The sequence below is a fragment of the Epinephelus lanceolatus genome, chromosome 12 (genome assembly GCF_041903045.1).
Source record: "Epinephelus lanceolatus isolate andai-2023 chromosome 12, ASM4190304v1, whole genome shotgun sequence".
NCBI lineage: Eukaryota > Metazoa > Chordata > Actinopteri > Perciformes > Serranidae > Epinephelus > Epinephelus lanceolatus.
In genome coordinates this window covers 16,059,828-16,087,799 of record NC_135745.1, presented here as the reverse complement: position 1 = coordinate 16,087,799, position 27,972 = coordinate 16,059,828, and the positions used below count along the sequence as shown (strand labels likewise).

General features: G+C 39.8%; 2 protein-coding genes across 4 annotated transcripts; one reads left to right on the top strand and one right to left on the bottom strand.

The window, feature by feature from the left end:
- The first annotated feature begins 60 nt into the window (after positions 1-60).
- nectin4b (nectin cell adhesion molecule 4b) lies at positions 61-21,658 on the top strand. Of its 3 annotated transcripts, none has more exons than XM_033651464.2 (11): positions 61-564; positions 5,525-5,725; positions 7,552-7,719; positions 11,319-11,597; positions 14,539-14,656; positions 16,301-16,452; positions 16,820-16,985; positions 17,274-17,349; positions 17,619-17,678; positions 18,713-18,913; positions 20,091-21,658. In XM_033651464.2, the coding sequence occupies exons 1-11, from the start codon at positions 513-515 to the stop codon at positions 20,355-20,357; spliced, it is 1,740 nt and encodes a 579-aa protein (XP_033507355.1). In that variant the 5' UTR covers positions 61-512; the 3' UTR covers positions 20,358-21,658. The 3 variants fall into 3 exon arrangements, with proteins under 3 accessions (XP_033507355.1, XP_033507357.1, XP_033507356.1); XM_033651466.2 differs by having other exon boundaries at positions 76-564; positions 20,127-21,658; XM_033651465.2 differs by having other exon boundaries at positions 378-564; positions 5,528-5,725.
- A 1,871-nt stretch (positions 21,659-23,529) lies between these two features.
- On the bottom strand, positions 23,530-26,664 carry LOC117272504 (uncharacterized). Its single transcript, XM_033651469.2, has 2 exons — positions 26,234-26,664; positions 23,530-24,593 (listed from the first exon to the last, which is right to left on the bottom strand). Exons 1-2 carry the CDS (start codon positions 26,514-26,516, stop codon positions 23,671-23,673), a joined length of 1,206 nt encoding a protein of 401 aa, XP_033507360.1. The 5' UTR covers positions 26,517-26,664; the 3' UTR covers positions 23,530-23,670.
- Positions 26,665-27,972: the final 1,308 nt, after the last annotated feature.

Sequence of the window (27,972 nt, the reverse complement as noted above, 5' to 3'; positions counted from 1 at the left end):
AACAACTTTCTCAACACCACGTAAACGCAGCACGGAGTGGGCGCATTCATGTGGTGCAGTGGGGCGGGGCCTGGCGCAGACAGGTGTAGAGGTGCTTCTCCTAGTGCGTGACAAACCAACAGGCTTGTGTTTGGACAATACGCGTTTTATTTTTCTTTTCTGCGTGAGCTCAAATATCATTTCTAGTGTCATCTCTTCACTCTTACTGTCTCTGCTGAGTTATTCCTTCAGGTGCTGCAGAGGATTTTTGCACTCGAGATGAAGTTAAAGCCATTTTGCACTAAACAATAGTCAACAAGTGGACAACAAGTGGAGGAATCTTATTTTTTAAGCATCATGTATGTGATTTGAAGAGGAAACACCTGTTGCACCTGCGGACTCGTAACTGCTGCTAACCACTGGCCTTCCTGTCTGAACTTTATACAGATATTAACAATGAAAGCTGAATAACACGAGTTTAAACAGTTTAGGAACGAAGGTGATTCAGTCCAGCTTTTATTTTTGGACTAAAGATGGAGTTGACCGGGCAAAGGGCAAAGTGTGCGGCACTTCTTTTATTAGCTGGTGAGTTTTGTAACATTAATTTACAGGAAAGTTCACTGTTTTACAACCTTCACTGTCTGTACTTTTTGGACACCTGCTGTCATTTTGGTTGCTACTTTTTAAGCAGTGGTGGCCCAGAATTTGCTGTGCTGTGTGAAAGTATCAAATATATATATATATCAGCTCCTTGTACTTTATGAAAAGAGACAGTAATATTACTAAAATTAAGTTGCACTATGTCTGATACTTAAAATACAGGTTAACAGTAACTTTACTGTCATTTCCACTTCCTAAAGAGTCGTTATTATTTATATGATAATGTTCCTGTAAGGACAGAATATTCCTGTAAGTAGGTGCTGTCAGGCTAAAATCACTTTTAGGTACTTTACAGGAGAAATCCTGTAACATCAATACAATATTTCTACATATTTGTGCTTATATGTACCCTCTAAATCTGTCTTTGCTCATGGCTGTAGTCAGAATATTGCTGTCTATGGTTCCACTGCATGGCCAAACCCCTGATCTTGGTGGCACAGTCCATTTCTGTCTTATTTTTGATGTATGTTGGAGTATTTTTTCCTCTTTTTTGTAGATAAATGGCCAATCATTAACGGTGGTGTTTTATTTATACAGTATACACTCTTAGGCCAAAAGTATCTTGACACCCATGTCTACTGTTGTGTTAGTTGTGGGCTGTTTTTCGTGGTTTCATCTAGATAGTTCCAGTGAAAGGAAACCCAAATGCCACAGTATATGATGGTATTATTAGACAATAGTGTGCTTCCATCCTCGTGGCAACAGTTTGAGCCAGGCCCAAAAGGAAATGCTTTTCCTCGTTTGATGTAGAAGAATCTGTCTGGCCTGCAGAGAGCCCTGACCCCCTCAGTGCCATCCAACACCTTTGAGAATCTGTGACCGTCATAAAGAGCGGAAGCTGTTTAAGCAGCAGATTAATTCAGATGGTCTTGGAATGACATTTTTAACAATCACTCACGGGTATAATGTTTGGGTGTCCACATACTTTTGGCCCGGTGGTGTATGTGTTTGTCCCTGCAGGTGTGGAGAAAGAAACAGCATAACAGAATGCGGCCCCGTCACATTCTTACATTTAGTCAACGTGAATCAGAACTTATTGCCCAACCTGCACCCTCCTGTTTTTTTTGTGACTAATTGTGTCGATACACGGCTGCTTTTGCTTCCTTCTTCAGCTGTGATGGAACACCAGGGTGCTGTTCAGACTACGAGAGCAAATGCACATATTAGACTATTGTTTTTCTAAATTCTTGCAACCACGGGTGTGATAAAGTTACTGCCATCCTGAGTGAACAGGAAAAGCTTGTATAGCAGCTTTGTGACTCGGGTGAACCTGTGTTTACCTAGAATGTGTGCGTGTGGAGAGTGATTAACTCTTTCTTTCTGTTTGGTGCTTATCTCTCTTGACTCTCCCCTCTGTCTTTATTTCTCTTTGCCTTCCTCGAACGTCATTTGTGTCTACCCCTGTCTCTTCCCTCTGTCGGCATGAATGATTGAACTGTTCTTCTGCTGTTGCTCTTTTACAAAACTGTGTCGCCTTTGCTCTTTCCACTCCACAATTAGGTCACGCACACTGTAGGTCTTTGTTGGCCAAATTTAAACCTCCTGTATGTGTGTGTGTGAAGACACTGTTTCCCTTTTTCACAGTGTCACTGTTTTGTCAATGCGTCCTTGCACCAACTGTGTGGGACTTTATCTGAGTGAGTCTGCGTCCCATACCAGCTGCAGTGTAATCATTAATTGAGCTCATGAATCAGTAACCATGGGGAAAAAAGTGTGTTCACCCCAGAAATCAAAGGGCAAATGTTTGGTTGTAGATGCATTTCTCTCACACACCCTTTTCACTCATGTTTCCGTGTCTCCCACGCTTCAATGTAGACTTTTAACCAGGTGTGATAAGTACAGTCAGACTTAGTCATTAGTCGGAACTGATGACAGCTCTGGTGGGATAACACCACACTGATGTGAAACTGCAGTGTAGTGAAGCTGTTACTTTAGGTGAATATTAACTATTTGATTAATTTGTTTTAAGAACAGTAATTATTTAATTTCCATGCCAAATTGGAGTGACATTCAGTGCTGCTGTTCATGCACAAGGAAATTCCTGCACACTGTTAGCTCTATGTTTATGAAAGACATGTTTTTGTCATTGACTTTTGTCAGGCATCAAATTCAATACAAGAGGAGAACCAGATCTTAAATACCCGAGGGAAATACCACATCCACAATTGATAAAAACATGCCAAAAGTTTACCTTATAAAATATTAGATGGGCATTGCAAAACAAATACTTTTTTTTTATCAATAAGGGAAGTTCAAACAGGGGTTAGATGATTGGACAATAACTGGTCCAAATTAACAAATTATCCACAAACTTCATCATGCATAGACTTCTGAACAGAGTTTACTGTCAAGGAATTATGAACTAAATGATCTAAAATAAGAGCATGTGTAAAAACCTCTAAAACAGCACCTAAACCATCATATAACAAACAACTCTCCACAGCAGCTCTTTCTGAGCACGTCTGCTCTCAGAGAAACATTTCTGCTTTTGAGGAAAGAATTAAGACGCATAACAGCACTATTGTTTAAGATGTTTGCACCGTCACCTCACAGCATAAAGATCTGTATTCAAACCACCCGTCCACCTTCTTTGTGGAATTTGCATTATTCTCAGTGTCTGCATGCTAACAGACAAGGCACGCCCACGACCCCGTAGGTGTCAGTGTGTTTATCTGTCTAAGCAGTCTGGGGTATTGCTCGCCTCTCGCCCAATGGCCTCCTGCCTTCTTTAACAGGATGTGGTGTCAATGGATGGATGCACTGTTTTTCAACCAAATTAGTAAATTACATGTGTAGGAAAGTTGTTGTAGGATGTACATAGGTCTGCAAGTCTTCAAGGAAACTACATTATACTGTATAAATGCAGAAAAAAAAGAATTAGTACTGCAACTAGCAATTATTTTTGTTAAAACAATTATATTGCTTAAGCTTTTAGTCTATGAAATATCAGAAAATAGTGGAAATTGGTCACTACAAGTTCCCACAGTCTAAGGGGATGTCTTTGCTTTTTTTTATCCGACCAAATGTGCACAATCCAAATATAGTGACAGGAAACAGAGAAAAGTAGCACATCCTCACATTTAAAAAGCTGGAAAAAGCTAATGCTTGGGGTTGTTACATGCTGGCGATGTGACTGACAATGAGTCAGTCAGTCAGTCAGTCAGTCAGTCAGTCAGTCAGTCAGTTGGTCCACGGCTTTGGTCCAGACTGAAATATCTTCATATCTATTTAAGGGAGTACCATGACTTTTACAGTTCTTAATGCTCCCATATGGTGAATACCGATGACTTTATTCTGTTTAAGTGTCAACATTTTTTGCCTTTTTGCAAAATGTCTGAACACTTATCAAGTGGATTGGTGTGAATTTTTTTTTTACTGACATTCATGTTCCTCTCAGGATAAATTGTAATAACTGTGGTGATCCCACAGACTATATAACATAATGGACCTGGCTACTGTGATGTCACCCAATGGCTTGTGGACTCTCAATTGAAAGCTAAGGGTGTAAATCACAACTTTTAATATGATACATGGTATTATATTGATTCTTTGGACAACAATACAATATTTGCAAATATCACAAAGTCTGCCATGGTATGATTTCGATTCAAGTCAGTTAAGAGGCCTGCAATTGATATGAAATGATATATTTTTTAAAAATCCTCTTTTTTCCCACAGTTTGAATGTTTAGGAAGGCGGTGTGCTTAGACAGAAATATCAATGACTTGGGAAGGTTAATCCTTGATCGATATATCAAACCAGATGGATGTATTGTTACACCCCTATTTGAAGCCTCAAGTTTGGCATTTTGGCCGTTGCTGTCTTGTTTTTTGGAGCTAGAGGTGTATGAGAGGGTGGAGCTGACTCACAGACTGAAGTGGCACCTTGCAGACAGCCTGTCACTCAAAACAGCCCCGACCTTAATTAAGTGTAACTTTAAACCTGAATAGCATGTCACTGTGAATTATATAAAAAGTAATTTCCCATAGGAACTGCAGTTTGTGGCACCTCCGTGTTGGCTTCATTTTTCAGCTCTGGAGGTTGCTGTTCGGGCGTGTCCTTGACTTTTAATTTAGCTCCACCATCAGGTCGATCAGGTACTTATTTATGCAGTAGCTTAGTCCATAGGGACTTGGATTGGGAACTGGAGGGTCGCCTGTTCGAGTCCCCGTCCGGACCAAATATGGAGCGTGGACTGGTGGCTGGAGAGGTGCCAGTTCACATCCTGGGCACTGCCGAGGTGCCCTTGAGCAAGGCACCGAACCCCCCAACTGCTCGGGGCGCCTCACCAAAGGGCAGCCCCCTCACTCTGACATCTCTCCACTTTGTGCATGTATAGGTCCTGTTTGTGCATGTGTGTGTCTTTCAGACCTGTGTGTAATTGACAAGCAAGAGTGAAAACATTGAATTTCCCCTCAGGGGATTAATAAAAAGTAAATACATTCTAATAAGCTAATTTTAGCATTCTAACACGCTAAACTAAAATAGTGAACATGGTCAAAATAATACCTGCTAAACATCAGCATGTTTATATTGTTATTGTAAGCATGTTAGCATGCTATCATTAGCATTTAGCTCCAACGCACCCAAGTGCACTCTCAGAGATCTGCTCATATAAAATAATAAAAGGCAAACACTAGCTTGATACTATCAGGCCCAAGTCACTGCTCATTCGAAAGCCAAACATGCTACATAAACAACAGACTATCCTCTGAACTAGAACTGTAACTAACAAGAGTTTCACTTTGGACTCTAAATGATAAAGTGTCAGAAATAGCTGCAATCACCAGAGACCTTGCAGTGAATTAGTTAATTGTTTTAAGCACCTCACTCACCACATACCTCTTATCGTCCCTTAACTTTATCTGAAACACTCTCTCTTCAGCAGTGTGTGTGCAGGGTGACTTTGTGGAGCCTCCGCAGCCCCACACCTCCCTGCGCTCCTTCGCAGAGAGCCAGACCAGACTGCCCTGTCACTACCAGGTGGGGGAGGGGCAGAAGGTGGTGCAGGTCACCTGGCACAAGGAGCTCCCAGATGGCAGCAAGGACCAGATCATCACTGCCCATTTCATGGATGGCCATACAGGTAGGCTGCAGCGAAGGGTTAATAGTGGAGAGAGTTTTTCTCAGACTGGTTTGCACAGCAGTTTCTACAATTACAGTTTGGACATTAAGTCTAGTGTAAGCATTCCCTCTCATGAGCTAAATCACTCTCAGATGCATCCTTGGGTTGCAAGTGCACTCACAGGATCTGTACTTATCAGGCTTTTGTTTAAGAGTCGTACCTTACACAAAGATATTACATCAATCTGATGAATACTACAGCGTTCTACCACTGAAATAGTTCTGTTATGTGACAAATATTTTCTTTAAGCAAAAATAAGCAACTCCTTAAAATGTATCTAAGAAAAACTAAAAAGTATTGTATTGAATACACACTTTAGTGAACTTATATGTCAGTTTTCAGTTCTTATGAGCTGTAGTTTCAGTTCCTAATAGAAACCTAAAACCAGTTGTGCTCCTAACTGGATGTAATTTTAGCTATAGTCATGTGCACAACTTTAGCAGAAAGAGAGCACCTCTGTTACAATAAGAAGTAAATTTAATTAATTACTTTGGGGGCAGCAGTAGCTCAATCTGTATAGGGACTTGGCTTGCACATTAATGACTATAAACTATAGGAAAAATATAAACTTTATTTTAATTTCTTGATATTGTTATCTGCATGAAACCTTACATTTCAGAGAGTTTGTGTTTGGAACTTTTTAGTTTTGGTAGATTTGCATCGAACAGTCATTGGTGTAGCCCCCTAAACTTTAAATCATAGTAATAAAACATTTGCTCAACCTTCCTTTTTCATTCCTTTAAGGGTCATTCTGATTGATGATAACAATAATGCTGTAATACCATGATATCATGAAACCACAATATTTTCTGAGACTTTATCGCCCTGTGAAAGTATCATACTGTTGCAACCCTAGCAGTGTGCAGATGATGACAAATCAGTTTTGCGTCTGCTGCATTACACTAAGCTCAATATATAGACTTGTTTGCCTGATGGTGAATTAAGTTCAAGGTCCAATCAAATACAAATAATATAATAGTTTTGATGGTGCTATTATATTTTGGGCTGCTTTTTGTAACATTTGTGTTGTTCCAAATCACCCAAGGTCTACCAGTTTCTTAGGTTTCACTTTTCTTATGTTTAGCTGCCAAAATGATGTGGTTAGGTTTAGAAAAACATCAGGGTTGAGCATAAATATTGGTTTCACAGGGGTCTCGAACCCTAGTCTCCTGGGTGAAAGTCCTGTGTCCCTTTCAGTTTAATTTCATGGCCTGAAATGGCCCTATCAACCTAATAGGTGTGTCAGGCCACTACTAACCTATAAATATGATGCTTATCCGAACGTTTACACATAATGCTTATGATAACAGCCATTAATAGCCTGATAACAGCCAGATTGGCTGAATAAATTGGTACCTCCTCTCATCTGAGTAGTATGATGAGATTGACAGGGGCTGAGCTTGACATGCAATGACTAATAACTGATAACCATTAACTCTTTTTATGATTAAATTATTATTGGGTCACAGCTCTGTGATGAAAGACCTCACAAATCTGACAACAGCATGCTTCAGTTTGATTTGACAATGAGATCATACCAGCAGAGTGTTTAGTTTACACCTGGATTATTTGTCTGTAGGGTGGGGTTGTGATGTCATTGGATAAATGATGTTTTATATTGCTAATACCTGATAATCTATTTGCCTTTGTTGGAGTTAATGCTTCGACTAAGCGTTTCTCATTGGGAAAATTTTGTTCCCATATTTTTAAAGGGTATTTTTTGTCAGTTTGAGCTCTGTAAAGGATGATAATCTGGCCTGATCTGAAATCTTTGTTTTGTATATCAGAGTTTGGGCGTTACTCTGGTCGGGTGAGGTTCGAGAGTGGGAGCCCCACCGTGAACTCGGCTCTGCTCATCCCCAGCACAGAGGAGTCGGATGAGGGCAGCTACACCTGCCATATCTCCACCTTCCCCAACGGAAACTTTGAGAGGCGCATCACACTCACCGTTTGGAGTAAGAGTCATCGTCATCCTCTCTGTCTCTTTCTTTCTCCTCTCCCACACCTTCCTAATCCTATCAGAGCTGCTGTAATGACGTTTAAACCGTAATCATCTTCATAGAAGAAAAAGACAAGGGGAATTCAGCAGGTTTGCCAACGTGGCCACACACACTGGCAGCATATCTAAATTTAAGTGGGTGAAAAGAAAAAAATGAGTGTATTTTTGTAACAGATTTCTTTGTGTAGTACTTTTTGTAACTTGTTAATGCCAAGTGAAAAATATGAAAAAAAACTAAGATTGAAATGGAACCCAAATGTAAAAATATATCCAAAATCTGCTTTTAATAAAGTCAGGTGATTTTCTTTGGTGCACGTAAGGCACATTGGTGAATCTAATTTTCATAATTCCTTTTCTTCTTTTTTTTCTTTTTTTGCTCTTACATGACTCAGATCAGTTTTTTCATAACAGTGTTAGCAGCACAAATCATATGTGATCCTAAATCAGGTACAGGTCTTATTTTTGTAATGCAACCTCAATCTGATCAGTCCTATCGGAATTCATGCAACTTTTTTGTCACTTTAGATTGACATTTGTCACGGGTCTGTGCTGTTCGGAGTCACTTGGTGAATGCATCCATGAAAGACAGACTGGTAGCCTGAACTGAGCGTCGAGAGTCTTGTGGAGAGGCACTGACAGATGTAAAACTGAGCCTTAACTTCTTGAAATTTTGGATGATATCTGTTACAGTGAAGTCATTCATGCCACAATCACACTACTCCTCACACACATCTCCATATAGAAGTAGCAGTCATTGCTCCACAAAAATCCATGATTAAAAACTTGGCTCTCTTTTTCCTCATTCTCGCCCATGTTATCACCTGCTCACAACTTTTCTGGCTTCAGCTGCACATCAACTTGTAAAGGAAACCGTAAACACTGTCTTCCATGTTTGCTTTCATACAACAGTGTGCTGCGTGTGACTTCTTTGTTATTGTTCCTTTGTGCATGCGGGCTGCTTGTGGCCTGTTCACACTGGAGTTTGATATTGGCCACATTTAAAAAATAATATGAACAGCCAAACAAAAAAAAATCTGATCTGAGCAATAAATCTGAATAGAGCACTAAGGCTTGCACTGTGAACGTAGCCTCACAAAGGACTTCACACCCTTGAGCTTTAAACTCCTGTAGATTCATATAAAGAAAACCTCTGCAGCACAATATGGAGAAACAGAATGAGGTATTAGGTAAATTAAGCACAAATGTACATGAAAAATATGGATCAGACAAAATGTCCAACAACGCCCACCAAACACTGGAGTTTCCAGTAGTGCTTCATTCTGTGTCCGAAACTTTGCCCTCGGTCTTAAAATCACACCTGTTTTCAGTGCTTACCTAACTCTTGAAATAGATAAGGTGTATTACTAAACTATTGGTATCAAGAAAACAGTTCTTTTCACATTCAAAGTCTCAAAGCAGTGAGCTTTTCATTGCATAACTACAAGTTCTGCAAAACACTTAATTGTTTTTTTCCAGATTGATGCAATAAACTCAATTTCGAATCCAAACCAGATGACATGTTTAGTTTCTGCGGCATTGTCACCATCACTCAGTCACCTGAGAGAACATTTTGGATCTCCTCCTCTTATCACTTAGTAAGATAAATACATTCTGTAATAATTTGAGAGGCACCATAACAGCAGCTGTGGGGGTGCTGCTTTTTATTGGATCCCTTTTCAAGTTAAACCTGCAGTGCTGCAACCTGATCAGTTCTAAATGACTTTCTCATGTTGCCGCCAGTCATCATCATCAACAGTGACAGGTTAGTCATAAACTTGTCCCAGCACGCCATAGATAAGACAAATCTGCAGAAATACACACAGTAGTAACTGACAACCTCCAGCACTGAATTCCCTCGACTCCTTAACCCATAAGACTTTTATTAACTGCAAAATGCTTGAACCCTAAGCTGCATATAAATTTGTCCATGTGCAGATTTAAAAACTGAAGTCTAGTTTGTGTGGTTAGAGCTGTCTTCTGTTTTTTTTCTGTTATGTTATGGATCTAAAAAAATCTGGATTAAGCTCCTTTCTTTTGGTCAGTTCATCGATTGGGATTTTTATGCATCTGGTTTATTAAGGTGGTTTTATTTGGCCATGGATGGCTGTCATCTATTTTATTTGGGCTGTTTTTTCGGTGTGCTGGATAGTGCAGGATATCACCTGTCAGTCAAATACTGAGGGGCAGGACTATGATGTCATGTGTTTTGGAGTCTCTGTTTATGAAGTTTGAGTCTCTACGGGTGGTGCCCCTTTCTTTGTGTGTTAATCCATAATGGCTATCTCTGCTAATGCTAACTACCTGTTTCGTCTCCTTCGTTAATAATCCAAACGCCAATGGAAAGACTTACCAGGTGTTTACAACAGCAAAGGCAGCAGTGAGCTGGGTGTGAATCACATTCATGTTAAACCAGTTGGTGACAAAGAGTAACAAAACACAAATGTATTTATGTGAAAATATTACGGGTGACATTTGCCACAGGGTTTTAATCTTGTTGTGATGGACTTGATGTTTCAGTTCATATCCTGCATCTGAAAATTGAGAATTTTCTCTGAAGTCTCTCAGAATTTTCTCTGAGAGTTTTCTCTGTTGTAGATTCCTCAGTAAAATCATGGCGGTTGAAAGTATTCAGCAGCAAGATTTTGAAGACCTCGTTGCTCAGACTTGTTCCATACAAACAATGACAATCACTGCACAAACATTTAGTGACGTCCTGGTTCTAATGGATCTAATTACAGCCACTTTAGGTAATTTTAGGTAAAGACAAATTAGCCTTGAGCAGGCTTTAGGAAGTATTAATTAACTCTTAATGCAGTAATTGTAGGGTTTGTGCATTACACAAGCAGTTAAGCTCATCATTGTTAATAATCTAATACTCCTTTTCTTGTGTTATTAATACAGAGGACACAGAAAACACAGTTCCATAACAGCAAGACAACACAAAATCTGAAAACATAACACAATATATATAATACAGTACAAGTATGCACACCAGGAAAGGTTTTATGTTTTAAAAAGAGTACATAATTAAAAAATATCTTTAGTTTGTAGAGAAAAAAACAAAAAAGTTAGTAAGCAAAATGATTTACCTGTGAAGGACAGAAATTGTTGGCCTTTTATACTTTTATACTGTTTCATAGCTTAAAAAAATACTCGTGTCTGATGTGTTTTTTTCTCTAAAAATTTCAATTACCTTGTTAAAAATTCTTAAAATAACTTTTATTCTCTCACCATGAAAAATCCAGAATCTTTAAGTACCAAAAAAAACATGTTAAACAGCAGGACACAAGATGTCTTTTCTGTTTCCTCACGTCTCTTTCAATGTATGTACACTAGAGGTTGCATATTGGACAAGTAGTTGCCAAACTAGATGTGATGTCATAAAATCCTCATACATCTACGTGTAGATGTAGAGAAACTGTCCACCTTTAGCAGGGGAATGTGGAAACATTCTTCCCAGTTAAGCTCAAACATCCAAGTGAGCAAACAAATCAAAACACATTTTTGAGTGAAGGGGGACTTTCCTCTAAACTGTTCCTCTTCCTCTTCTCTTAGTTTTACCCATCTCCTCCCTGGAGCCTGTGATCCTGGTGGAAGGCCAGTCGTTCGGTGTGGCCGCCTCCTGTCGAGCCGTGGGCCGCCCGCCTCCCCATCTCTCCTGGGACACCGACCTGCCAGGCCAGTCCCAGAACCGCACCAACGAGGGTGGGTCCGTGTCCAGCTACTACTCCCTCCACCCCCTGCGCAGCATGAATGGGAAGAAGCTGGACTGTCTGGTGTGGCATCCCGGCCTGCAGCAGCCGCGCAGGCTCTCAAACCCTTTGGTGGTGCAGTGTGAGTATAGCTGGTAATCCTTCTGTGTTTTAAGGTCAAGAGAGACCAACAATGCGGCAAAAACAATACAGATGATCATGATTTTATATTTTTTTTGATAGAGCTTGTCTTAATGCAGAAATAATCTTGCTGGTTGAGTCAAACATCAGTGGGAGGAACCAAGGACTCTTTGTCTGAGTCCAATTCTATGCTACATACCAACTGTATACAGCATGTACTGTTCTAATGTCACAGAGTACTATGTTGTAGTTAGTATATACAAATCAATACACCTGCACATTCTGTACCAGCAGCAACTATGCAGTAAGCCCGCAGATGGACAGCAAATTAACGTCAATTAAACTTGACATGTATACTGACCTTTTAAGTGTACTGAATTTTATTAGTTTTTCTGTGCAAATACTCTAAATACTCAAAATCTGCGGAGAATGCAGTAACTCTGCCTCTGACTCTCATAGCAGGAATGATTGCTTAGAAAGAACAAGTGTCACTAATAATAACATTAATGATCATTTGTTTCACTTAGGTGTGTCAGGAAGGGAAGCCATACCAGAGCTGTGGAATGTAGCCCTTAATGATTAATTATTATTAGATACAGGTGTGCATTTCTTGTACATGTAATGGCAGCTCAACATGCCTGCAGTGTAAAAGGTTTATTCCACTCAAAACATAGAAAAATATAAATGACAGTAATGTTATCAGTCATGATACATATCAGTCACTTCATGACTTGATTAGGTTTGTAGTGTGTAGGCTTAGCAACCTGAGCTAACCTAGTGCTAAGATATCTGTTTAACCTTGTATCACCCATAGTATGTGCCCACAGGATCTGTCATTACCACACTTCCCATTCCTTGTCTGTGTAAGCACAGTACAGTGTATTCAGAGCAGCTTTGTGTTTTGCATGAAGTTGAATCTAGGCTACTTCATGCAAATCAGTGGCATCCCGTGTGACTTACCACCTCTGGAAACACCCAGATAACTTTTAAACTAACTGTTGTTGATCATAAATTCAGACAGATTTAGCAGCTGCATGCCTTATTTCTCACCTGAAATGTTTTCAGAAACACATTTTAGTGAACTACTTTCTTAACATAAGATAAAGCTTCCAAACGAGCTGCCGTGTTGGTGCGGTTTGAAACTTGGGAGCAGACAGTCCACGTACCTAGTGCCACGCCCATCAAGCAGCCAATACTGGGAAGCGACTTGACCCCTCACATCCAAAAACACCCTCTCTATTACTCCAAATCCACACTACAAACTGATTATACAGAGGATATACTATATTATAGTCTTTAAGGTATATTGTTGTTTTGCAGTTAGTATATAAGAATGTACAGTTATATATTTACAGGTAATGATATAATATGTCTAACATTGGACTTAAGTCAACTGTAACTTTTAAAAATGTATGACTTGTTTTATATGTAAATACATGTATTATGTGCGTGCATGGGTATGTCATATTACTTTCACTTTTATTTACAGAGTTGCATTAAATTTTCTCTGAAGAGTAGCTGTTCCCCAGCTAATGGGAATTCAAATGAATTAACAAATCATAAGAGAATTAAACTTCTCAAATAAGAACAAAGTAGTTTTCCAAATATTGAAGTACATGTTTTGTTTTCAGAGATCTTTCCAGAGTAGCACTACCACCATCCACGATTTATTTAGGTTTTTTGCAGCTGTGTGAAGCCTGCATTAGCTTTGTGCTCATCCACTGCACGCTCAAAAACACACAGACTGTTTGTCACTTCGCCAGTGTGAACAAATCTGATTAGAATCATGACACAGCATACTGTATGCTCAGCTCAACCTTCTCTACTGCTGTGGGACACTTTCCTTTAACTCGTCCTGCTTTAATCAATGGCATTTTTCCCTCTACTTGCCCTGCTAGAGATATTTGTATAGCTTAACCTCTCTGTTTGGGAAAATGAATGGGTGACAGTAGACTAAACATTAGACAATATTGGCAGGTTGCTGGGAAAGTCCATGAGTAATGCTTCGTCCTCCACTATTACCGTTGGTGCAGTTAGAGAGAGGGCTCCTAAACTTAAGTTCCTTCAGTGTGCAACAATTGCTCTTTGTCCACTGTGATGGACAGCTCAGTGATGTCCAGTGGAGTGGACTCGAGTTATGAATCTGATGACTTTAAACTTGACGAAAATCATTTTTTGCAACCTGACTTTAACATAAATGACATGCGACTCCACTCGGACTTGAACTTTTTGACTTGGAAATTACTTTATATTCTAAAAACAGCTGCACAGCCAATCAACTTTTAATTTTCCTGACAGCAGATGTTCAGTACTGGAATCACCCTGACAGCCAATCGTATTGCCTGAGCAGGAGGAGAGGATTGTCTGGCAGTGCAGACCAGCAGACAGACATCAGATAATACCTGGGATTGTCAAATTCAGATGGAAAGACTCTGCTGTCGTCAGCAACATGCAAAACACTTGACTCAGAAATAACATATAATTCCAGTTGTGTCATTGGATTGGCATACTGCACCAGAACAGAACACACCTAATTATTTCGCAGTATACTGACTGTTACAGATAAAATGGCATTACATTCTGTGCATAAGGACTCAAAACACAAAGTTTACTATTTAGACTTGACTCTGGACTTCATAGTCAGATCTTGAGACTTCTTTGTGTCTTGCAAAACAGTGATTTTGTCACAATGCTGCAGACTTATCAGTGTGAGAATGATGACTAGTGCTGAAACAACTGTTTTAATTCTGATGTAACTCTATTTTTGGATAAATAATGACAAAAACAGCCTCATCTGTGTTTATAGCATGAACAGATTTCTTTAAAAGGCCATCTCAGTTGATAAATGTACTAACATACAAGGTTTTCTCTTTGCTCTGCCATGCAGCATATAGGTACATATTTTGTGTCAGTGTGTGCTTATATCTGTGTTTCTGTGTCAGACCCCCCAGATGCCACCATCTCTGCTGGTACAGGGGACTGGTTTGTGGGTCTGGAGAAAGCTGAGCTGGTCTGCAACAGCGGAGGACACCCCAAACCTCGGAATGTCACCTGGACACGGTACCGTCACCAGCCTGTCTGCTGCTCATACATATCTACAGTTTACCTCTGTCTGACTGCCGGCAAGAATGTGACAATTACATGTTAATTCCCCCCACTGTGATGCTATTTGCACTGCTAAATTGCTCTTTACATGGCACTGGAATGTGACTCAAAACATACATAAGCCACAAATGCGCATACACATGGACTTACACACATGCAAACAACAAAGAAGTGTGCTTGAACCTACAGGAGGACGCCTTTCTTTCCCGGCTCAATTCATGGTAGAATAAAAACTGTGGTGTCGTGTTGCGCAAGTCGAAGTCAGAAAAAGAGTGAGGGAGATATTTTCACACGAGGGAGGGAGCGTGCGGTGTGAGGAAGAGCAGGAGACACATGCTAAGCACTTAATCATAGTGCCATGCTTTAAATATCACTCTAATGCCTGGTAAAACACAGGGTCTGTACTTAAATTAGAGACACTGTACCAGCCATTACAGCTACGACTGAGCACACAATGATGAAATATTGTGTGCTGAGTGAAAAAATACTTAAGCTGTGAGGCAATCTTGAAATATTGAGATTATTGTGGATTGAATCCTTTCAACCCCGCAGACCGTTCGGCGCGTTCATCAGGACAAACTGATACTGTGTGGACAAGCAGATGCTTCATAAAGAAGATAAAGAGATACTTCAACATTATTAAAAATGCATGCATTTACTTTATTGTGAAGAACTGGATGAGTAGATCTGTTAAATGTGAAGTGACAGCCAATAGCAGTTTATTTTAGCTTAGCATGAAGACTGGAAACAGGGGAACAGTTCGCCTAGCTCTGCCCAGAGGTTACAAAATATGCATACCTGCATCTCATTGCATTGATATTGTTATAATTCACTCGTAAAGATGCAATCGATTTAGTTTGCGAGCCAACAAAACAGATTACAGTCTTTTTGGCTGCTAAAGGTAGAGCACTCACTGCATCTGTATCATTTTCAACCATCTACTCTGTGTCAGATGCAATCTCCACCTGCCACTCAATTATAAAGGGCCAGGTTGAGCAGCTAGGTGGGGTTTTGAGAAAAGAAATCTGAGCTGGCTCCAGGTTGGGGGGTAAAGCAGCAGTTAAATAGCTGCTGCAGCAGCACAGTGAAACCAAGGGCAACATGACCCCTCTCAGTGGACCCGATCAGAAACTGGCTCTCCATTGTGTGGCCTGTGATGTCTTCAGCTGCACAGTGTGGGACTCGCCGGACTTGCTTAAATCCCCCAAACCTAGTATTTATTTGGTCTATTCAGATCAATGGGCGCCAGTTGTAAGCCCAGCAGGTTTGTGATTCAGGTGCACGCGAATTGGTGGTTACACTCTGCGGTGAACCTGATCCTGTGTGGTGTTTATTTTAGCTGAAAGCCTTCCTTGATGCAAGCCGGTTGCTGCATTTCATAGTGCTGTTGTAGTTCAGATATGACACCTGTGTGTTTCCTCCTCTGGCACGTCAGCAGAAATAGTTTGAACTGAAATACAGGTTTGAACTATGTTCACTTTAGTCACCAAAATGAGTCACAGATGTTTTTCAGGCAGTGAGTCACAGGTTTCTGTACGGTTCGCCTCTGTGAAACATCATTGTCAATTAATGGAGACCCTTTCCTCTGATTATCCACAGGAAAGGAGGGGCTTTGCCTGATGGGACGTCTGTGGTTGGAGGAAAACTAATTTTTGGGCGGGCCCTTCGCCTGAATGACAGTGGGGTCTACGAGTGTGTGGTCAAGAACAACGTGGGAGTAGGAAAAACAGACTACATGTTGACAGTAACAGGTATGTGCATATCAGCTTTGTCAGTGGTCAAGATCATGTAGGAATAAAATAAGAAGCTGTCCTGCTGCTGTATGTTGTATGTTGGTATTGTAGAAGGAGGAAATGAGAGGACAGATACTTGGAATCATGAGACAAGTTGAGTTTTAAACAAAATACTGAGCAAATTATCATTTTGATTTGGAGTAATTGTGCAATTTTGCCGCCCCCTTGTGATGGATAGAAGGCATGAACAGATGCTATGTAAATCAGTCAGGATCAAAACCAAAAAGAGCTGTAGCCGCTGTAGCCACTGTAGTTTGTTGCTGTGTTAATGTGTTTGCATGAGAGAGAGTCATCAGATGTCTTCCTGTCCCCATCTGTCATCCAGAGACATCTCAACGCAAGGGCGAGTCCAACATGGACAACCTGATGCTGATCATTATTGGTGCTGCAGCTGGGACTTTGGTCCTGATCCTGATCATGGTCGTCCTGCTGGTCAACCGCCACCATCGTCGGAAAAACAAAAAGCTTGAGATGGAGCTCAGTGAAAAAACGTAAGCTGACCCACATTTTCTTGAAAAAGCCATGTGGAGAGAAACTGGAAAAGACTTTTATTTATTGCCCCAACGTTGACAACAGCTGGACTGTGAATGCTTTTGTTGTAAAGTGGTATTTCACTTCACTGGCCAAATGACCATCAATCAATAACTCCTTGTGTGTTACATTCAAGGTAACACATGGTGAGTAATTGATATACAAATGGTCATTTGGCAGGTGAAGTTTTCCTTTAAACCAGCCTATTTTGTAAAACTGAAATCCTCCAAATGCTTCTTTTTTCGCAGGGAAGAAATTCAAAGTTTCTCCAGACAAGCCTCCTTCAGGAGACTAAACTCTGTCAGCACAGACCCCAGAGTGCAGGTACAGACACACACAGACACACAACTTGCAGGGTTCAGAGAAACCAGGTCAACACACCCACCCCGCCCGAGTGTAGCCGGGTGGAGCAGCTGGCAAGACAGCAGCCTTGTCTGCTGTGGAGGCCGATGATTACAGGCTGCTGAAGCTTCAAACAAATAACATGCAGTGTTCATAGACGCTTATTTTTGATATCTCATTCTGGGTGAATCATTTTATATTCATCTTTTGTGTTCATGTTCACTAACTTTTACTTTCTTTATTTCTTACAGCCTGATGATTATGCTCTGCTCAGAGTAGACAGCCGAATGAAAAACAGCGAAATCTCTCTGGTGAGTTTCTCATCTTAACATTTAACTTCTTATTCAAGCAAATGTAAAAAAATTGGCTGACTCTAACTTCTGAAATGTGAAGATATGATATTTTATATATCTAAATATCTTTGGGTTTCAGAATGATAATCAATCAAAAGAGGCAATGTGAAGAGTTTCGGAAAACTATAATAGGAATTTTTATCTATTTTATGACATTTAAGAGAATATATAATAGTTAATTAGCCTGAACAACAATCAAGATATTATTTAACCATGAAAATATTAGTTAGTATATATAGATAGTTAGTTGTAGCCCTTCTACCATGATTATTGAATCTAATTGCTGATCAAGAAGATCACTCCAATGTGGTATTAGAGGGTTTTACTCAATGAACACAACGAATTCAAGAGAAACACACATGTAACTTAATAGTCTGGATTTTAATGACAACACTAAGTCCCATTAAAAAACAGAATTTAGGTTTAAGGGCTTTTCCGTCTGACAGTAAAAATTTCAGAGGCAAATTATTACTATGATTATTTCAATTTAAATGAATTTACATTTCAAATATACACCCAAAATGCAAAAAGTGACATCAGCTTCTGTTTTTCACCAGCCATCTTAACTCCATCACAATTAGAGCTGCAATGACTAATTGAGTAACTGTCATCTACTGTATTTACTTCATTGCCAACCAATATTATAATCAATTAATCTGTTGGAGTCATTTTTTAAGAAAGAAAGTCACAATTCTCTGATTCCAGCTTCTTAAACGTGACTGTTTTCTGGTTTCTTTGCTCCTCTTTGACAGTAAACTGAATATGAGTTGTGGACAAAGGAAATACATTTAAGGATGTCATCTTGGACTTTGGAAAACACCGATATTTTTGGATATTTTTCAGCATTTTATGACATTTTATAGACCAAACAATTAATTGAGAGAATAATTGACAGATTAATTGACAATTAAAATAATAAGAGAAGAGTCCTTTAAGCCAACAGTCAGTTCTTATCATTGTTGTAAATGTTTGGGTCACCTCCCCGCCTGCAGGAACGACCCAGCTACAAAGGGAGCCAGTCCACGCTAGGCGGGAAGTGGGGGCCACCAGGAGGGGTGGAGGTGGACGAACTGGGACGTCCTGTTGTCTGGCACGACAGCAGAGAGAGCCGCAGAGGAGTGGAGATGGATGGAGAGAAGGAGGAGCGCAGGAGGAGGGTGGAGTCATACCTGAAGAGTAGCAACATGTCACTGGTATGTGTCAGCTTCTGAGAGATTAGGTTGAAATGCGTTTAGTTTCGTTTGTAATGTGTCATACGGTATCGTGTTTTATTTAGTTAATCTGCATCACTGTCAGACAGTGGAGACAGAACAAAGGACTATAAACAGAAACTGGAAAGACGCCATGATACAATTCTAGTAAATGCATTCTTACCTGTTGTTGTCCAGATTAACTACCTGAATCACTCCTTTCATTAAGACAGTTTTTACAGGAAATGTTAACTCTACAGGGTTGCATTCTACACTGCTAAAATATAGAAAACTTTTCCTTCCTGTTTTTTAAGTGGACCTAGTATTGACCAACCTGTTACAAAATGATGATGCTACTGCTATAGCAGAGAATAAAGCACTCTGCATGTCCTCTTTGTGTAATTCTTACCACGTTAAAGGTACAGGTCACCCCAAAATAAAAAAGACATATTTTTCCTTTTAACCGTAGTGCTTTTTATCAATCTAGATTATTTTGGTGTGAGTTGCCGAGTGCTGAAGACATCAATCAGCCTTAAAGATGTCTGCCGTCTCTCCAATATAATGGAACTAGGTGGCACTCGGCTTGTGGTGCTCAAAGCGCTGAGGGGGGGAGGGAAAAACTCAACAGCAATGTCACTTTCCAGAAATCATGACCCCGTTACTCGAGATAGTCCACAGACTTGGTTGTGAGCAGTTTCATGTAGGAACTATTTTCTTTCTACCCAACTACATCCTCCAACTGCATCACTGCGCAGAGAGTTTGGGGTCAACTGCCCTTAAAGTGACTGCTGCTTGGAACAGTATTGTGTTTTTTTACCTGTCTGCTTCAGTTTTTTAATCTGAATACATTCATTTTCACTTCCACCCAACAAGCAGACATACCGCATCTTAAAAGCTGTTGCAAAATGTAGTGCAAATTTGGGTTATGTCTTATTGAACCAAAGCATTTTCAGTTTGAACACACCATCTTATTTTGAATTTAGGAGCAGGCGTTTTCAGCCTATTTTGCACCATGAGTGACAGTGATTTTTTTTTTTAGTCTAAACAAGGACTTTCAGATCTTGCCCCATTTTGATTTGTAAATAGTAACAGAGGTGTAAAAAACAATCTATATCCAGCACTGTTATTAGCAATTTTCTATCAGAAAGATAGTAATGTGTGTTTATGCTGTTTATACCAGGACTCAGGTTTGCCCTCTTCCCTGGTTCCCCTGAAGGCCCAGCAGGACGAAGGCGTTGGACCCAGAGACCCAGAACTAGGCCACCTTAGAGAGGGAGACTCCCCACGTGGAGAGTTGGTAGCAGAGGGACACGAGGACGACGAGGACAGCAGCTCCTACCAGATCTCGGAGGCACTCACCAATCACTTCTACTACAGTAATGGGATCCTCAGGCCCAGGCCACACTCCAATGCCATTCTGCTGCACCCCAGAGGACAGGTCCTCTAGACCACAGACTTTTATTCAAAACATGACAGGAGATAAAGCCTGCCTGCGTTGAAAATGATAATCTTTTTTTAATGGGATGTTTGTTTTGTGCACAGTGACTGCAGTGGGTAATTAGCCCCAAGAACAATCAAAACTTTTATTTTTTACCTCTAGCTTATGAGTTTTTTGCCTTTATCCCAACCCTTTGACAATTGGGAAGTCTTTAAATATTTTTTTGGCATTCTATGCCTTTAATAGACAGCCAACAGTCAAGAAACAACAGGAAGTGAGGGGAGAGATGATGAATGACATGCAGTGAACGTCCCCACCGGGCCACAGACATTGTGGTTCACAGCCGTCAGGGTGCCCTATCATTAGGAGGTTTCTGATTCTTAATATTTCACTCATTCCTTGAATGTGCAAGGAATAAAGGTTCCTGTTACACAATGTTTACTATATTATCTGCAGACCTGAAATACTGCATCCACTGCTTTGGCCTGATGAATCCTGACTGTTAACTTAGGGTGCCTTGTTTACATCAAAAACATTCAGGGAGGAACATATGGATAAAGACACAATTTTCTAAGCTCCAAATGCCTGGTGAAGTTTAAGGTTAAACTGTACATAAATCTTTGATACTTTCTGCTTGGATGCACCTGTGGAAAAGATGTTAGTGTATTTGTTAATGTATGTATTATAATATATATATAAGGAAGAGCGATAAGGAGATTGTGTGTGTTTATCATTGTGCCAGTAACAGGCACCTGCAGCTACAAAAAGGTCAAAAACGCAGAGGACCTGAGCACAGACAAAGTTAACTGGTGGATGTTCATTAACACATGCAGCAAACTTGTATCCATGACCAGAGCATAGCAATGAACAGATGGGATGAAACTTGTAGAGGATGAACTGTAAAGCAACATTTTGTATTGATGAAAAATCAAATGTGTGTATGAAGTTGTATAAATTGTTTTATATTGAGTGTTTTTCTAGGAAAGTGAAAAACTGACATGTAAATATTCAAACGTTTATTCATAAAAGTACAGCATATGAGTCATTGTTTTTTAGTATAACCTGGGACAGTTAAGTTTGTGTCACCTCATACATGAGGATCAAGGGCATCGCTGATCTCCGCTACTGCAGTAACGTAGCACTTGTGTAAGACTTGCATTAGATGACCTGGTTTATCCCTGTTCTGACTCCCTGGATACAAGTAGAAAAAGAAGAGTGGATTTTTACAGGGTGGCTAAATGTACTGGGTCTGACAGGGTTATGAGCTCAGTTATCTTGAGAATCTTTGTATTAAACAATTGGTTCTGTCATTTCGGGTAATTTGCTTATTCACTTTCTTGTCGAGAGTTACAGCCTTTACATACTCTGCAAGGACAGAGAAATTTGTTCTCTCTCACAGGGCTCAAAGAAAAGAATTACATAATTCGTTTCTTGCAGCCCTGGTTTGGGAGTTCTTGCAGCTTGTTCTTGACACATCATCTGGGCAAAACTTTTTTTCTTGTGTGGTGTCCAAGAACTATTGTGATTGGTCAGAAATTTGAAGTGGGCGTAGTTACTGCGGAAAAGCATGTGTGACGTATGCTGGAGTGGGAAGGGCCTATGAGGACATCCCAGGAGTGCTGCACTTGAGTTTCTCGTGAAGTATGAAATGTCCTGGCCAGAAAGAACTTTGTACTTGTTCTTGCCACCTCGAGAAAAAGAACAAATTTCTCTGTTCTTGCAGAGTATGTACAGGCTTTAGATGAAAAGAACGATGCCCTGTCCATGTCCGAGAGAGGCAACTATCTTCTCATTTAGCTCTCTTCAAGAAAGCAAGTAAGATCATTTCCCAAAATGTCAAACTAATCCTGTAAAGGAAAACTTCAAAATGATCATTTGTATATCAGTTAGGCTACTCACTGTGTTACCTTTAATTCATGAAGAAAACTTACTTTCTCATGCATGCCTTCACTGTGAACATAGAATCCAAAAAAGGCATCAATCTTCATGAACTGAAGTAAACAGGGACCACGTTTAACAGCAAAATTAAACCTAAACATCAGTTTACAAACTCTCACACAAATCATGCAGTATAATCCAAGTCTCATTTATCTGGTCTGCTCAGTATTTCCGTAACTCAAGCATTTTTGTGAAAACATGATTCAAAACACATCAGTACAGTCTCATACACGGCTGAGTAGTGTGGGCACATGCATGGTGTTCATAGGCGAAAGTGTTTTATATTTATTCAGTGAAAACGCTTGTGTTTGGGAAACACTGAACATACGACTGAATAAATGAGACTGATTAAACTGCAAGAGTTGTATGTGAGTTTGTAAATGGCTGTTTTGGTGTGGTTTTGCTGTTGTTAAATATGGTCCCTGTTTACTTAAGTTGATGAAAAGTGTTTTTTGGATTCCTCGTGGACGCATGCTATAAAACAAAGTTTCTGTCGTAACACAGAGAGTAACTAATATACAAATGGTCATTTTGCGAGTGTAGTATACTTTTACGATGCTGCTCCACCACTCAGAGCAGACACTTGGGGTGGACACCTAAGACTGGCTACAAGAAGACCTACATCTCTCAGCATGCTATGGAGCACCTGCAGGTCTGATTAGGAAGTCTCCTATCTGAATCAACTGACCTGTAAACTCCAAAATGGCAGCTCTAATAAAAATGATGCAAGGTTGCGTTCTTAAAATGCAAAGATGAGGAGTGAGTGCTTTGTTTTCTGTCTTTGTTAGCCTTGGATAAATATGACTTTCCTTTACAAAAGGAATCTCACAATTGACATTAATGAAATGTACCTGACCACACTTAAATTACTCCCTGTTTCAGCAGCATTACAAAGAAAACACTCAATTCTGTCATGGTCATCGTGTCATGGCAACTGTTGATAACACAGTCTAGGCTGCTCTATTTGCTCAGATTTCACTGTGAGCCTGAAAATGGACTGTAGATGGGAAAATGGAACTGCTAAGGGGTATCAGAGGGTCTACAGTCATCATACACACAGAGGTTTGCTTTGGGGTTTGTGTCCTCATGTATAACCTGTAAAAGTAAATACTCAGCTATGTCACTGGGGCTGATGTCCCCAATTTTTTTTTAATAAATCTCTTAACTGGCTGGGTTTACAAACAGCACATAAATACCAAAATTAGTTCTTACAGTCCAAGCTATGTCAAACTTAGAATTTACCCCCCCCCCTCAAAAAAGAAGTGCACAGTAAAATCAGTCAGCTACATCACTTTCCAGTAATATCAAAATACAAAGAGAATTTGTTAATTTATCTAGCCACACAGATATTTCTAGCTTTTCTCACTCTTCCAAAGCTACTGAATCAAACTGCATTTTGGGATAGAGCCTCTTTGTGAGTCCGCTGGTGAGTGCGAAGGTTGCTCCTCTGAGAAAAACTCTTGCCACATATGTCACATGTGTACGGTTTCTCTCCTGTGTGAATTCGCTGGTGAATCTCCAGATGGCTGACGCGATCAAAGCTTTTGCCGCAGAATGGGCAGATATACCATTTCTCTTTAATGCGGCGACTTGCTATCGTTTTATGCAACTCAGGGTCATTTAAAAGAAAGAATCTGCTGTCTGGGTTAAACGCTGACGTGTTTTTCATTTGAGGTTGTTTCTCTGAGAGGAATCTGATGGACACTCCTCTCTCTGGGTGATTTATTGCTTCTATAGGCTGACTTGTCTGAGCGTGGCTAGAACTCATAGGAGTCCTTGATTTACTTGATGCACCTTGTCCATTATCCCTCATAAACCTGTCAGGGTATGCTGTCTCTGGTGAATTATCAAAAAGGTCCAAAGCGTTCTGAATGAGCAGGATCTCCGAGTCCAGATTTTGTGACAGCTGCTTCGGTTCAAAAAAGCAGTCTGAGTCATCAGCAGTGTCGCTGTCTCCCACTGACACTGACGACCACTGCTGGCTCTCTTGTTCTACCACAACCTCGTCAGGTTGGACGCTCAGTTCCATCTCACAGTGACCTGCTCCGTCGTTACCACTGGCATCGGAGTCCACTATCTGCTCCACGATCTGAACGTCGTCCTCGTCCTCTAGCTTGACTATTAAGTCCTCATCATCATCATCATCTCTGCAGTCACTTTCACAGATGTCAGACTTGAGCTGCTCGGATTGTTTCTCTTCTGTCTGTGATGGTGGTGGTGGTGGTGTTCTGTGATTCGCTGAGGTGTCCGCCTTCTCTCTGACGTTCTGCTCAGGTGACAATGTTTGGACTGAATCTATAATCGGCCCTGAAACAACACAGCAAGGTCATTATTTACACGTACTCAGATCCAAATGGTGGTTTGTACGGGCTTTAATGACAATCACCATTTTTATGAATGAGGTTTCCAAGCTTACAAGTCAACATAGAACAAGTTATACTGGTACAAATGGGCCAGTGTTCCGCCTGAGACACATGCCAAACACAGTGAACCTGCACCACAAACAGGGGCTGCTGGTGGATCCTTACCAACACAGACTGAAAGACACCTTAGAGGAATGTGGCAGGGCTCCAACTATTCATTTTCATTATTCATTAGTCTATTGATTATTTCCCCGAGTCAATGTGAAAAATGTGAGTGAAAAATACTCATGTTGACATATATAAAGTGCTTATTTTGTCTGTCTGACAGTCCAAAAACCCCAAACTATTCAGTTCACAAAATCCTCACGTCTGAGTGTAAAATATTTTTTAAAATGTAACATTTTTTCTTTTTGATTAATAACTCAGACAATTTTCTAAATTGTCGTCGAGCAATTTTCTGTCATATGACTAACAGACTCATTCAACTGGCTAATTTTTCAGCACTATACGAGACTAAAATTTTAATTATATGCATTCAAAAAGTAGCCTCCAAGGTTGAGTTAAAACACTAATAATATTCTTAGATATCATAAAGTATAAATATGAGTTGATGTTACTGAGAGGATTTTGGAAGTTCTTTAGAAACATTTGTAGAGGCTTAAAATTAAAATTGTTGTTGTGGATGTCTAGTGTAGTGGCATCTGTTTGATAGTTGAGTGATATTTCAAGCTTAAATACCAACAGATGATAGCAATATATAATAAATACCAATCATTCTTTGATTTTGGCCTCTCAAATATGTGGATTTGCTGCTTTCCTTTGTAATATGTAGGCTATTAGTAAAGTGAATATCTGGGTATTGGACTGTTGATTGGATAAAACAAGCAATTTGATAGTGCCACTCAATTTTTTTACCACACACATAACATATTTATTGATAAACTAATGAGCAGATGAACTGATAATGAAAACTACTGTTACTTACAGCCCTAGCCTATTAATCTACAATATTATTTAACAGAGAAAAGGAGAAAATCATCACATTTGAGTAGCTGGAACCAGAAAGGCCAATCCCTGCATCTCAGAGGAAAATACTGTGGTTTTTACTTAATTACATTGATTTTACAGCTTTAGTTACTAGTTACGTTGCATATCCATACTATTAAAACAGAATATTAACTATCTAATAAACTATTATGTATAATTATAGATTAAACTACCCATCAGTATATAAAGTAGATTCAACCAGCTGCAACATAAAAGTGATGTGCATCAATAAATACAATCTAATAGAAACACAATAAAAATTATTCTGAAGTAGCCTATTTTGCATGATGAGCACTTTTACTTTTGGTGCTTTAAGTACACTTTTGTAAGATTTTGAATGCAGGACCTTAGCTTGTAATAGAGTATTTTTTACTCTGTAGTATTACTATTTTAACTTCAGTAAAGGATCTGAGTACTTCTTCCATCACTGGTGTATAATGTTACACTGTTGCATGTAAAATGTTTTACCTGCCGTGATTAAGTTTAAAACATAATGGTTAATATAGTGTACTGTCTAATCAGTGTGGTCATCCTTACCATCGCCGGTGGGCGGCAGCAGCATGTTCTGCTGCTCTCTCTTGGAGGAAGATGATGAAGACAGATTTGTAGTCTGAGCCTGAGACATGACCGTTAACCGCTCGGTTTCCAACAACACCAACTTCCTGTTCAGGGCTTCAATCTCGCTCTCTCTCCGGCGGAGCTCGACCTGAACCAGGGCGAAGCCGTCCTCCCACAGTTTGCTGATTTCCACCACGGCAGCTTTAGCTAGCATCTCCATGATCGAGGTTAACTTGCTCTGGAAAGCCACACAGTTGGCCATGTTGGCCCGGGTCAGCAGCTCCGCTAGCTGTGGCGACGCGAGAGGACTGTAAACTAACTTTCTATGTGCAACAAATCACACGACAGTCACTGTTTCGTCCGGTGTAGTTTTACATTACGGTGTAAGTACTGTTTGGTGCGAAAAACATGGAAGTGTAATACAATAGCAACAGGAAACGCTGGTGGTCATGTGACAGAGGAGGTACGGTGCTCATAGAAGGACAAAATTCATCAGCAGGGAAAACAAACCGTACATTGAAGAACCTCCTCCTCATCTAGCTTGTGTCGGCAGTGCAATAATAAACAATTAACAACTGGTTTATAACGAACAGTTCGTCAATAATTAGGCTAAAACACCAGTAACTGACATTTGGGCTATAATTATATGTATGCCTACAGTTTAGCAGTGTTTAAGGAAATGTGTATTATATTTTTCAAGAAAGATAACATACTTCTTTAACTTAGTCTCCATAACTGAGACTTTCAGAGTCTCAGTTATTCTAAAACTATTCTTATTTAATAATGAGAGCACATCATTTTATTTCCACGCTGCCTTTTCTTTTTTAATTTATGTCTTTTAATCTTTCATATTACTTTTGGGTATTTTATTTCCCTTTAACTTGCATTATTCCGTTTGTCTGTTCAGCATGAGTTTTGAACACATGCACATACACAATCTTAAACTATTTGTGCATGTGCATAAACAACACACTGTAACATTTATTTACGTGTGATATTAATGCACTTTTTAAAACTGTGTTCTTTATCATATTTTGACAGCTTATACATCAGTTAAGAATCAGCTGTGTTTTTCATAGGAGAAACTATAATTGTTGGCAACTTTGAATCACTATAACTACATTGTAGTGTGTTATAAACAATTTATAAAGTGTTTGTGTAGGGTACTGCTTTTAAATCTAAATAGGGGATTAAAGTCAAGTGTTACAGTTTTGGATAATTTGATGTAACAAATGTTAACTTACTTATGAATACAGACCATGTAATGTAAATTGTGTTACATTGCTGTTTCCAAGGTCAAAAAGGAACTTGACACAGTGCCACAAATTCAGGTAATAATGCAGGTTGAGTTGATGGTTGTTATTGTACTTTATTGGTGCAAATTTTTAACATTAGTCACAAATCCCCCCCCCCTCCTGTTTGTAACGAGTGACTACAAGGGCGTGTCTGTGGAATCCTGCATCAACACCTATTCATGCTCCCAACTTAGAGAAGCTAATCTAACAAAATTATTTCAACACCTGCACCAAATTATCGCGTGACACATGCATGAAACATTTAAGAACACTTGTGGATGGACGTATCTAACAGTGCTGCCTAATTTTGTCCACTAGGTGGTGCTCTATTTCCATGAGAGAATAAAAGCTAAGGTCAAAGCACCTACCCTTGTTGAAAAAATCTATTAAATTAGATCTGTTTGGTAATCTATGATGCTACAG